A 12,895-nucleotide genomic window follows, 5' to 3' on the forward strand; every position below is an offset into this window, starting at 1 on the left:
CAGTGATCTGTGGAGAAGAACATGCTGGTACAGGAGATGGTCCATGGGAGCTAAAACCAACAGGACCCAAGCTGCAGGTCGACACAGACCCCAGCGCAGGTGTGGGTTTGGACACCGATTCCCCTAAAGGCTTGGTCCTTCTCAGGCATGTGGGGATAAAGAAAACTGGTAGCAGAGAGTTCCCTCCCTGCTCTTCCACCTCCTCCCTGCCCCTCAGGCCACACACATCTGTGCCAGTGGTGCTCCAGGACAAGCCCATACTGGTGATGGGCACCATCTCTGGTGCTGCCCAGGAGCTACAAGTCTCACCTTTCTGTGTGGGTTTGGGGGACTTTCTGGGTGCAGCAGTAAACCTGCAGCTTCCAGGTCCTGTTTTTTCAGTGCCCCCTGACCCTTATTTCAGGCTGCAGTCAGCCGGAGCATGGGCTGGGCTGCGCACCCGCCGGCTGTGCTCACTGCAGATCTTCCTGGGCTGCTTTCTCTCCTCCTGCCTATGGGTTTTAACTGCATTAAGAAACAAGTCTTTGAAGGCTATTGTTTTGTTCTTATTCCCACTCCCCGTGTTTTTTCAAGGTTTTTTTTTGTCCTAGAGAAAAGTCTGAATTTCACTGGAAAGTTGGATCTTGTAATGTCTGGCTTGGCGTCCGCAGCTCTCCCCAAACAGACCTCCCACCGCGAGAGGGGTGGCAGCTCACCCATGGAGCCGTCATCATCAGAAACACTGAGCCGCTCCCCTGTGCTGTGCCTGCAGGCGCTGAAGCAGCCACAGGAAGCCCCTTGGAAATCAACTGCCTGGCCTGCTCTCGTGATCAGACTGGGGAGGATACAGGGAGAAAAGCCCTGGAAAGATGGGAAGGAGGCTACAGAGGGGGCTGGTGCTGCCACCGCTACACCACGTGCACTGGGAGTCTGTCTGGGGCAGTAAAGAAGGGCTGAAGCGGGGAAAGAAGCTGAAACCTCTGCAAGGTTGTGGCAAGACCACAGGGAGCAATGCTTAACTGGGGAAGCACAGCATTTTCAGGACTGCCTTGTTCTGCAGAGTGCTTGTTTTGCCCGTCATTCAAGTGTAGCATCATGGTCTCAGCACATAGCAGCAGTGTTGCAAAAGTGGGTTTTTTTTAGGTACAGGTAAGTGTTGTCCCAGATAAAAGCTACTGTGGGAGCAGGATGAGGTTCTCTCTGTTGAAACAACCCCAAACACAAGAGTCTTTTTCTTTGAAGCATCTTTTTCACCTTGAAGGTCGTTATTGACCATAAGTAGAGCAGAGGGCTTAGTTTTGTATTGCACATCGGCACTGGTGCATGCCCTCCCCACCCCTGCTACCACAGCATTTTTGGGGGCATCAGAGAAAGGCTTGCTGGAGCCTGCCTACCACAGACTACCTGGAGGAGAGCAGGCATAACAGATATGGACTGAAGGATTTGTGTCCTTTCCCTCTCGTCCATTCTGGCTCAGAACTCAGCTCATCCCCACAGCCACAGCCCTGCCTACTTCTTGGTTTGGTATCTCCAGTACTTCCTCTCTCAGGAGGCTGTTGTGGGGTCCAGGCTGCTCTGCTCTTCTGCCAGCGAGTTCAGCAGCTGAGATGCTCTCTGCAGCAGGGGCTGATCATCTCTGCTTCACACTAAACCAGTGTGAGGTTTGACTGGGCCCAGCACTCCACCCCTCCAGATGCCATGAGACCATGAACTCTGGCTCCTTTCGTCTCTGTAAAATCCAGGGCAAGAAGAGGCACCACAGCCACTCACTCTCCTGACTGTATGCTCTGTGCCCACTGCGGGCATGGGGAGATGCCTGGCATCCCTCCAGGGTGGTGTTTCTTCTATGGACCTGATGCAGGGTCTCCAGAAATGTCTGTGAATGTTGAAAGTGACAAAGGAATTCAGCAAGGCAGCGTTTCTCAGAGAGATAATGCCTTTTGTATGATAAATGGAAAGAGTTGAAAGAAACGGGCTAGCTTTCAGCAGCCAAGCATTTCCTCACTTTTCATCTGACCACAGGCTTGCCTCTTCCCCTTTTAACAGAGTGATTTTGGCTGGCCTAATGCAGTGTATTATCTCACCCTACAAACCTTGCCTCACTTGGGCCCTTGTGGCTACCACCACTAGAAGCGGTTTCTTTCCACTTTACCATCAGCCTGAGTGTTTTCATCCTGTCTTCAGTGTTTGGGGAATCATGGCCCTTAGGTAAAGCTTCTTCTCTTAGGAAGTGATGGAAAACTATCCTAGCTGCTTAAATCATCCTATTAGGCTGCAAAATCTCTCTGCCCAATTTCCATGCGTTCATTTCCCTTCTTATTCTGCTCTGCTCAAGTATTGCTCTAGCTGGGGACAGAGGTGCTGCTAGGAGTCCTGGGCTGTGGTTACTTCATGCTCACCTCCTTTCTGGGTCTGTGAGCTTACCACACGTGCATACTCCTTTGTGCTAGCTCTGCTCCTGCAGGGATGCCCAGTGCCTGTAGAGCTTGCAGAAAACAGCAGCAGAGAGTGGGATGAAGCAGGGCTGGAGGGAGCAATGAGGAGAGCCAAGGGTGAGTCCCACTGCACAGGTACCTGGTGAGCACATAGCTTTGGCCCAGTGCCTACAGGGCTAAAGTGCCCTCGAGGAGAGGCGCTGAAATCACACCCCTGGATCAAGAGCCAGAGCTCCCTTCCCTTGGCAAGCCTGAAATCCCTCTGCCCAACAGATGCAGCTCAGCTGCTCCATCCCCAGCCTCAGGCACTGGGACAACCCCTTCCTGAGGAGAGTGTAGACAGACAAACAGACACAGAAGGCTGGGACTTCTCTGGCTGTGGGTGCTGGCAGGTTTCTGCCCTCTCCGATAGGTTTTTTCCCTTTGCTGGGTTTCACAGGAATAGCCTCCAAAGCCATTCCCCCACTGCTAGCAGCTGCATGGGAGGGAGTGGATGCTGATCCCTTTGCAGGAAACTCGGAGGTCCTGGGCTGTTTTTTCAGAGGTTTTTGGCCATCTCCACTGTAGTTCGGCAACGTAAGAACTTGTGGAAGGAAATGGTCCTCTGCTCGAGTAACCAAGTACAAAGCTGTGAGTTAATAGCTTACATCCTCCTGCAGCCTCACACTGTCTTCCCTTGCGGCCAGGTCCTGGCAGAAAGAGAGCAGCCTCCATCCAGTACTTCAGAAACTGTCTTCGTTACCCTTGGTACAGAGAGGTCTGCTCACATTTCATTGCAGTTATTCTTTCCAGGGAACACAGGTTTCCTTGCAAAATTAAGGCATTTGTCCACAGCCTCACAAGCAATTTGCTGCAGTAAGAGGCTGCAGGTTTCTGCAGGCTGAGTGCTGAGGTGGCACAAGACCTGCACACTCACCCCCATCACTGGTATTTTTTGCCTTGCCCTCTCCCCAGCAGCATCTGGCAGAGGGATGGTGCAGGATCTGTTTCTCCACAAAGGCTTTTCAGAGAGGGAGTGGGGCTCTGACACATGTCATCGCTGTTTGATCTCTGGCATGCTTGGCTCCCCTTCGGAGGGCTCACACATAACGATGCTGCTTCATTTCAGCATCTGTTATCACATCGTGCTGAAGCTGACAGATGCTTCCAAGCACAGTTAATGCCTGTCAGCAGCCCTGAGCCCACAGGCTGTGGTGCGAGAGGACCTGGAATCCCACTGGGGCACTGAGCCTGGAGCCTGTGAGCCAGAGGTTGCTTTTCCCTTCCCAGGAGGTTGGAAATGTACCCAGCAATTTTCGGTATCACCAGCACACCCCTTGCCCCTAGCATCCAGATATCAGACTGGGGAGGAAACAGGAAAAAAGCCCTGGAAATACAGGAAGGAGGCTGCAGAAGGGGCTGATTCTGCCACTGCTACACCACGTGCGACTGGGAGTCTGTCTGGGGCAGTAAAGAAGGGCTGCCCGCAATTCATGACTGAGCTTTTGAAGGGTGTGAATAGACTTTTTTTGTCTCAGTCATTCACCCGGCTGCTAAGGATCTCTCTGCACCCAGAGGACTTTGTAGCTTCATTTAATATACCTGGGAAAAACAGGCTTTCTATTCTTCTAGGTATGGGCTGGTGAATGAGTTGTTTTCCTGTCTTTTATTTCCCAAACACATTTATCCTAGGAGTCTGGTCCCTAACTTTGCCTTTCAAGAAGTGTCCTAGAATGGCTCTAAGCTGTATTACAGGGTCAGAGGACCAGGACAAAGAGTCACAGATATGTGTGTTCTCTGCCCCCAGCATATTGTTTGTGTTTTTAACATTTGCAGCCTCTTTCTGACCATCTGCTGCTGCAAGGATGGTCTCAATTTGTCCCTGGTTCTCAAAAGCTGCAGTGTGTTAGGGTTCTGCCAGATCCTTACTATTGCTATTGCCATGGAGGGCTTTCCACGTATGACACTGGGGTGTGAGCTACTGATGCCAAACAGGAGGAATTGGAACGTTGGGAATAGAGCTGGACAGGAACTTAGCTGTTACACACACTTCTTGTTTCCAAATGTACAGTCCAGAAAATGAAAAAGAAACCCCACCCTGGGAAAATCCCATCTTTAGGCAAAGCATCTTTCTTCCTACCCCACCCTGCGCTTACTCACTTCCCAGCGCATCGCCTCCTGTGTTCCCTTTCCCTTGCTCCAGAGCACGGTGCCTAAATGTGACCTCCTTGGAATTTATGGGAAATATTTTACTTACCTTTAAAGAAGTGGGAGAGATTGAATTGTGAAGGTTATAGGCTACTTTGAAACCCACAAAACGATTTTAAGCAGAAACCTGAAATTGTCTCTTATGAGAATGATTGGAGCAGGAAATCACATGCAGTAAAAAACAGGGAAATGTAATAAACAGGCCCTGGGCTGTTACTTCAGCATCTTGTCGAGGACCCCTGTCATTGCTCTCACTCTGATGCCCTTTGCCGTATGCCACTTGGCTATCCAAGCTGGCCCAGGAGGAGCCAGGGTGACATAGTGATAGATATGGAAGACAGCATCTCTGGGTCGTGAGGCTGGCACTTGCCAACCAGCAGGAGACACTGCTTGGGAAATGTGTTTGCTCCCGTCTTTCCCCCTGCTGTGGGAGTCACAGAGGCCCATTCAAGGCAAACTACAACCCTTTCCCCTCTGCAAGGAGGGCAGGGAGAAGGTAGAATGCTGATGGCTGGCTCTACTGCTAACATCCCACACTGTCTGCTTTCTTTCCAGCGCACCCTGTGATAGAGAATGGGCAGGTGGAGTGTCCCCAGGGATACAAGAGGCTGAACCGGAGCCACTGCCAAGGTAAGGATGCTGTTTACGTGTCTCTCTGTCCTTCCCACATCCACTGTCAGAGTTGTAAGTATCTACACAAGTAGAACAGAATTATCTAGCTCCCTGATACAGATCTGCAAAGAACATGACTTAGAAAAACCTCTGTGCTTTCATCAAGGATGAAAGAAAAACAGGTAACACTGGGCTGTATGGCTCAGCTGTTAAGCATAGCGCATAGTGGGGCCAGCCCAAGAAAACTCACCTGTTAAATCCTACTAACCAGCTAAGGACATGCTGCTGCTCTGCTAAGTGTTGAGTGTAAAAACAGTTCTCCCACAGTCTGAAGCAACAGAAATTCGGTTGCCTAAAAACATTTAGGAAGGTTGTCAGCTTGTTCAGTTGTTCATTTACTAGTGGTAGAGTGCCATCAAAGCAATTCCTTCTGTTCTGACTGTGTCACTTGTCCATGCTGCCAGGCTGCCCTACCAGCTCCATGCTGATGGGGTCTGTCCATTTCTCACTCCCACGGTCCCTCAGTTCCACATAAGCTAGGTTCCATCTCTTCACTTTTCTCTCTGATTAGTGTGTTTGGGCATCTCTCGGACCTATAGTGCTGATGTTTTTTCTGGGCTCTGAAGTGGAACTTTATGGTTCTCTTCTTGTGATTCACGATAAGCTGAGAGGTGTCATCTTGAAGATACAGCAGGGAGCCTGGGCACCGGCCATGCACATCCAGGGCTGGCAATCCAATGACTCATCTCTTTTAGCTGGGACTTTCCACCATGCTTAATTAATTAATGATTCAGCCTCCCCACATCGTCCTGGGGGAGAACTTTCAACAACACAACAGCTTCTATTCTTGGTGCTTAGATCTCATCCCTTATGGGGCCACAGACAGTGCTATGGGTGTGAGCTACCCAGAGAACATCGAACAGGAGTCGGCAGAGCAGAGCAGCTGCAGGAACTCAGTGTCAGCAAGCAGAGACCTGCAGCATATGCTCTAGGTTTGTGTCCCCTCTGGAGCAGAGAGAAGCTCATAGGAGCAGAAGGATCTGGCAACATGGACTTGGCTAGGAAGGTGGTTTTGCACTGGAAAAAGCGTGAACCAGAGTTGTGCCTCTGTGTGCTCTTTCATAAGCTGGGCTAGTGAAGTACCATTCTGCAGATACTCTGCTGACTCAAGGTGATTTTCCCATCTCTGCTGTTGCAGCAGGATGTGTGTTAGGTAGCCCAGCACTGCACTTCAGGGTCCAGAGTGAGCACTTTGGCTGATAGACTATGGGAGAGGCTACATGGGGCCTTCTTTTGCCAGCCCAGGCAGGAGGAGAGCCAAGGGGCTGGACAAGGGCTGATGGTTCCTGAGACCATTGGCTGTAGGAGAGGAGCTGAGCTGGAAAGGAGCTGAGGTCTGGCTTTGCAGGCTGACATCAAAACACAGATGAATGACTGGAGAAGGGCCTTGGCAGAAGCCGACTTCGTTCTGTATGGACAGAAAGGGCTGCCTCTGGTGTCTTCCAGCAAAGAAACAAATGGCTCATTTCTGCCAGATCTCCTTTCCTTTCCTCGGCTGCATCCCATTGAGCAGTGAGTCTGAGTTGAGAGGAGTGCTTGGCAGACCCAGCCAGGGAACCTCCCAGTGCTGCTGGGACCAGCAAGAAGGATGGCACTGGAAGGGGTAATGTGCTTGCTAGATTTGAGGCAAAAACTGTCTTGGAGGCTCAGTGGTAGAGAGGTATGCAAGCAGTCACTGCACAGGACACACACCAGCACTGCAGTGTCTGTATATACTTGGTGTCTGCTGCTGACTGAGGTCCTTTCTGCTCACCGAGCACCAGGAACCAGCCTGCCCCTTTCCAGCACAGGCGCCTGTCCCAGCCTGGCTCTTTCTTTGGAGCACCAGCAGGCTTGCGTGGGGTGGAAAGAAGCAGCTGAGACAGAACATGGATCTTGGTTTGTGGGCCCTGAGGCCTCTTCTTGTGGGCTAGCCATCCCTGGCATGCTGCAGGAGGTAGGAGAGCATGGCCCTGAGCACACCTGCCTGCCCTGTGGGGATTTCCACTGCGTGAGTCCTCTGCTGCCAATGGAATAGATGAGTTGGACTGAGGCTGAGATGTACGTGGCCCAATTTTAAGTTAAGCTCACCAAGCCCAGCACTTGGTGCATGTTTGTTTTGTGCTCTCATTGCTCTAATGCCTTCAATCCCTTTGCTTATGTGGAGGCCAAACACTTGTCCAGTTGATGTGTTGGAATGAAACGGTGCCCTGACCATGGCAGGGAGTGACAGGGATGAGCCCTGAGGCTCCTCTGGAGAGACAAGCCTCTTCTCTGAGTGGGGTTCCCAGCACATTTGGGGTATGGCCATTGGTTGTTCTCTTGAGCTCTGTCCTGTGCTTGGTATGGAGCAGGAAGCCATTAAATTACTCAGCCAAATCCCACTGCTCCCTGGCTTGCTGTACATCCCTGTGGCGTTGGTAGTTCCAACTGGTTGAAAATCATGGCCTGGTCTTGATGGCCCCTATGTGTCTCTACCATTTGTGGGACAGCCAGTGGGGTGAACGGCAGGGTTTAAGAGCGCAGGACTGGGCAGGATCTCTCAGGTCACTGCATCTGAATTCCAGCTGTCATAGGTGGCTTTGTGACACCTTCACTTCCACCAAGCAGTAATGCTTCAGCTCTGAGGAATAAGGTAGTGCTGGGAAAGACATTCCTGAGCCTACATGCCCTCGGTCAGGCTCTTCCACTATCTCCATTCTTCTGAATGTTCCAGCAGCCCACCTCTGCACCCCTTTCTTACACCTTGAGACAGTCTCTATAACGCAGCTCGGTGCTTTCGGGACACCTGAGGTCTTACCAGTGCCTTGTGCACTGGCATTGGGACTGCCGTTGTCTTTGGAAAGTGCTTGGTGTGGTGCTGCATAACGTAACATTGACATTTCTTGGTCTTGGCAGCTCACAGGTGTCCTATGAGCACCAAGTGTGCCCACGTTCCTCTTGCTGCCTTCTTTCATCTCTTAGCTCATACCATATGTTCCTGTGATTTGTTCCAGGGTAGTGCTGAGGTTCATCCCACTCCTGCTGCTCCATGTTCCCATCCAGCTCTTCGTGCACTTCTTGTGCCTCCTGATAGAGAACCTTTTCAATAGCACACTGGCTTTTCTGGGCCAAGCTCTTTAGTGAGGATATAAAGCTACTTCAGTCCATGAGGAGGGCTTCCTCCTCACTCTCCATCACGAAAGCTGCCCTTAGCTCCCCGTTATGCATCTTTTGCCAATCCTTCTTGTCCATCTTAGCTCATGCATTCCTACATGGTGTTGTAGGAAAGGCTTTACTGCAAGCCTGATGGGTGAGCCTGATGGTGTTTCCCTGAGATAAGCCCAGCTCCCTACCCAAAGACTGGCTCTGATGCCTGCTGCATCAGGGGCAGTGCCAGAGCTTGAGGAAAGGCGATGTCCTGTTTGCTCAGCCTCTTCCTAGAAGAAGACACTACAGCACTGAGCCACAGCCTGGCCCACCACCCCTGTGTCTCTGGAGGGGATCAGTCACTGCCCTCCCTGTGTGCTGGCACTGAGTTTCTCAGTGAGGGTCCTCTCCAGATGATGGCTCCATGTGAGCAGGACCAGGGATCAGGTGGAAGGACAGCCGGGGTGGCTCACTATAGGGATCACAGCTGTGTTCCACAAGGACTGCAAAGCAGAGCAGTCATTCATGAGCTACCCCTGCAGCTGCAGCTAGCGAGCTCTCTGCTGCACATGTGGGACTGCTGTTGCCACGGAGGTCCCCACCATGCTGCTTGGTGCAGAGGCTGCCCCGGACACCAGCCTGGCTGAGACCCCTTCGGTCTATGGCACCTGAATAGGAGGCACAGGATACAGGGTGCAGTTCACCCCTAGCTTTCTCACATCTCACCACATCTCGCCATCTCTCCTCTGTCCACAGATATCAATGAGTGCTTGATGCAGGGCCTTTGCAAAGATGCCGAGTGTGTGAACACCCGTGGCAGCTTCCGCTGCACCTGCAAGCCTGGCACCATGCTGGACCCATCCCGTAGCCATTGCATCTGTAAGTGCTCCAGGGAAGCCCTTGGTTTGGGATGGGGCTTGAGCAGGAGCCCGTGGCTGAGTGGAGGCTGCAGCCTGCGTTCACGTCTCTTGCAAGTGCATCTCAGTTATACTGTCCTGCTTGTGTGCAAGATGGGTCCCCTTCATGCGTTGTTCTTCTCCATGGATATGGAAAAGAATGGCCCCTACGGAGCCTGGAGGGGACATGCCTGCAGTGTGGTGGCAGAAGACAGCCTCCTGGGTTGAGATTGCTCCCACAGTAGCTGGATTTGCTTGGGTCTGGCACTGGTGCGGCATGGCTCAAGTCTGGAAGAGGCTGGGACAGCCCCTGGGATGAGGCATCGCTCAGAACAGGCTGGGAGGCATGGGCAAAGAAGGGCATGAGGGGGAGAAACTGAGTGTCCCCCACTCTGTCTGGGGAGCACAGAGCTTGACCTTTGTCACTGGCCCTGCCATTGTGTTTCAGCGGACAAAGCTGTGTCCATGGAGCAAGGGCTGTGTTACCGCTCGGCATCTGGCGGCGTGTGCTCCTTCCCCCTGTCCCACCGCATCACCCAGCAGATCTGCTGCTGCAGCCGCGTTGGCAAGGGCTGGGGGAAGAACTGCGAGGAATGCCCTGTGCCTGGCTCAGGTGAGTGTTCCTACCTTGGCTTTGCCTCTTTGGTTAGAGTGGGGTTTGGGCTTGCCTGAACTTGCTGCCACTCAGATGGCTGCAGGGCCCAGAGCTGAGCGGTGCAAATGCTGGCCTGTGAGATGGGTACAACAGCCCAGGAAGCAGGCCTGGGTAATACTGGGAACATAGGGAAGCCCCTGATAGGAAACCACTCTCAACCATAGGAACAGCATAGCCACATCTGTGCCTGGCTTTACTTGACAACCATTTTGTCCCTTGTACATCTGCTGGGATGAAAGCCAAGTGAGGATGAGTTTGGCATATCTCAGCATGGTGTTGGGTAGGGGGGAAAGCACTGAAACCCTCAGGACTGGAAAAAATCTTCAGGTGGTTTGTGCAGAGCATCTTGAGTGATGTGCAAAGTGCTCAGTGCTGAAGTAGCAGGGACTCATTTTTATTTGCCCCCTTGCTCAGCTTAGACCTTTCTGTGGCATGATCCCTTCTAGCAACACTGACACAGGGAGGGATTTAGTTTTTGGTGTCTGGGAGTACCACCCAGTGCCTGCGGCAAACCCACCCTGCCCTATGAGCAGATTCATTCTGCAAAAAGCATCCACCCACTGCAGCCCAGATATGTTTCCATAAGGATTTAAACCTTAGAAATCTCCACAAAATAATAGGATGGGAGAAACTGGTACCTGCATTCACATACATGCCTGTCCATCTTCAGCTTCTTTCTTCCACTTGTCCCACCATCATGCCTGGGTGTGGTAAGCCAGGTGATCCCTGCAGCAGCCTCTTCCTAACCTCTGCCCTCTAAAGCTTTGATGTGATCATCCCTTACAGAAGCCTTCAAGGAGATTTGCCCAGCAGGACATGGCTACACCTACTCCAGCTCTGATATCCGTCTGTCGATGAGGAAGGCTGAGGCAGAAGAGCTGCCTCTCAGCTTGGAAGAGCAAGGGGAGAGCAGCAACTGGACATTGGACTGGGTGGCAAGGAGACAGCAACTGCAGGACAGCCTGCGTGGGAGCATCCTGGAGGCATTCCCCCACCCTGGCATCTCGGCAGGAGAGGGTAGTATGGGATCTACTCCTTAAAGCTGCTCCATATGGGCCCCTAGAAAGGGTGGGCAAATTCCCAGGTCCTGCATGCCCCCGTGGATGGACTTGTGGCTGTTAAAGGCCTACATCTGTATGAATATACAAGGTGTTCTTCAGCCCTACTAGAGTTCCTGGGGCATGAGACATCAATTCTTCAAGCCTTTGGAGAGGAGGTCAAGTGTTTCAGGCTCCTGCAACCGCATCTTTGCAGTTGGTGGTGGCTGTCCAGGCTACCCCTACTGGAAGCCCAGCTCTGTGTGGCAGCCCTGGCACTGCAGTCCTTGGGGTTCTGTCCTGAGGTCTGTGCAGTGCCCAGAGAGGGGTCTGGCTGTGTTGGCTTTGGGAACAAGCTCATTTGTTGTTGGAGGGGCGCTAGGGACTGAGCAGCGGTGCCTTAGAGGTGGGGTGAAGGGGGGGCAGCTGGGGTTTGGGGAGGGTGCCTGCTTGCCTTGTCTGTACTCACTGTGCACTGTTTCACTTTCCAGGTGAAGTTGCTGCTGCTGCACAGGTGAGAAAGGTTTGTCTGCTGCAACCATGGCAGCTAGATAGGCAGGAAGGGGGATATCGTACAAATAAGTGAGGTGTGAAATTTGGTAAGAGAAAGCACTAAAAAGAGCAAGTGGCTGCTGCCAGAGGCAACATCATATGAACTGCAAACCCTGTCACCCTGGCTGAGTTGTTGTGGCTGAAGGCCATGTGCGCGCTCAGCCCTTCCTAAGAGGCCACTAGCTCAAACAGCTGGAGCCGAGACCTCTGCTGCACTAGTTCATGGGGAACGTTGACTCCGGCTGGTGCTCGCTGGGCACAGGCAGCAGCCCTGGCTGAGGCTGGAGCTGGCTGAGGTGTGGGTGCTCCCTCCCTGCTGGCTGATGGGCAGCAGCAGGAGCAGCGGCTGTCCTCACCCCTCCAGAGCCGCCGGTGGCAGTGGCGGTATTTGCAGTGCCACCTTGCAGGGATGCCTGCCCGGTAGCAGTGCCTTGGGTCTCACCTTGCTGGTATGGCCCCTCTGTGGGTAGCCCCCTGGGCACAGCCAGGAGCTGTATTTTGCTCAGGCCAGCGTGCTCAGGGCAGAGTGGCTTTGGCAGCTTCTCCTCCCAGGACATTGTCTTGGGGAGTGAGAGGATCTAGGAGGTAGGCGGGAAAATGTCTCAGGGATGCTGCACCCCAGCTACAATCCTATGTTTTTGGCCCTCAGGGTGTTGCTGATGCCATTGCAGAGCCTGCCATGCGCAGAGGTGAGTGCCCAGCTGGCAGGAGGGCAGGGTGCTCGTGGGGAGGAGCACAGGGCAGTGAGGAGGGAGGAGAGCTGAGGCTGGGAGCTGCCTCTTCTGCACAATAGACCCCAGCACTGGGCAGGACAGGCTTCTGGCTGGGCTGGCTGCATGGGGGACCTCCATCGCACTGGGGTGGCTGATGTGTGGCTGTAGAGGTGTGTGGAGATGGTGGATCTCCAGCGATGTGAAGGAGGCTGTGTTAAATAACTAGATAATGAGGTTGCTGCAGCCACCCTGTGGCCCCTTCAAATGTGCTGTGTTGGGGCAGTGGTTGCAGGGACGCCCAGCACAGGTAGGCCTTGGGCAGGCATCTCTCTCTGGGATTGAAAGCTGGACCTCACCTCTCTACTTCTTCCTCAGCAGATGAAGACGAGTCCTGGCATGGTCCTCCCCAGCCTGGCCCCACCACCACCTGGGATGCTGCTGCTCCAACAGAGATGCCAGCACAGGGCTCAGGTGTGTATCCATTGCTCTCAGGGTCTTCCTTTCTCTCTCTGCCTGGGGGAATTATGCCCTAAGCTCTGCCCAGGGTTTCTCCCCTTTGCCCAGCCTGCTTCTCTTCCCATATGCCCCCCTTGACTTCCCAAAGAAAAGCTCCTGCCCTGACACCCTGAGGTGATGTCCCAGCCTGGTCGTGCCTGCTGCC

General features: G+C 53.0%; 1 protein-coding gene across 1 annotated transcript in view; it reads left to right on the forward strand.

Moving 5' to 3' along the window:
* LTBP2 (latent transforming growth factor beta binding protein 2) overlaps positions 1-12,895 on the forward strand; it is a 71,892-nt gene that overhangs the window by 42,405 nt on the left and 16,592 nt on the right. Inside the window, exons 9-15 of the mRNA XM_065686138.1 lie at positions 5,157-5,231; positions 9,138-9,260; positions 9,726-9,890; positions 10,719-10,949; positions 11,461-11,483; positions 12,171-12,210; positions 12,613-12,705. Coding sequence (XP_065542210.1) covers positions 5,157-5,231; positions 9,138-9,260; positions 9,726-9,890; positions 10,719-10,949; positions 11,461-11,483; positions 12,171-12,210; positions 12,613-12,705 — 750 coding nt within the window. The remainder of the gene's footprint in view (positions 1-5,156; positions 5,232-9,137; positions 9,261-9,725; positions 9,891-10,718; positions 10,950-11,460; positions 11,484-12,170; positions 12,211-12,612; positions 12,706-12,895) is intronic.

This window comes from Lathamus discolor, chromosome 6 (assembly GCF_037157495.1).
Source record: "Lathamus discolor isolate bLatDis1 chromosome 6, bLatDis1.hap1, whole genome shotgun sequence".
Lineage (NCBI taxonomy): Eukaryota > Metazoa > Chordata > Aves > Psittaciformes > Psittacidae > Lathamus > Lathamus discolor.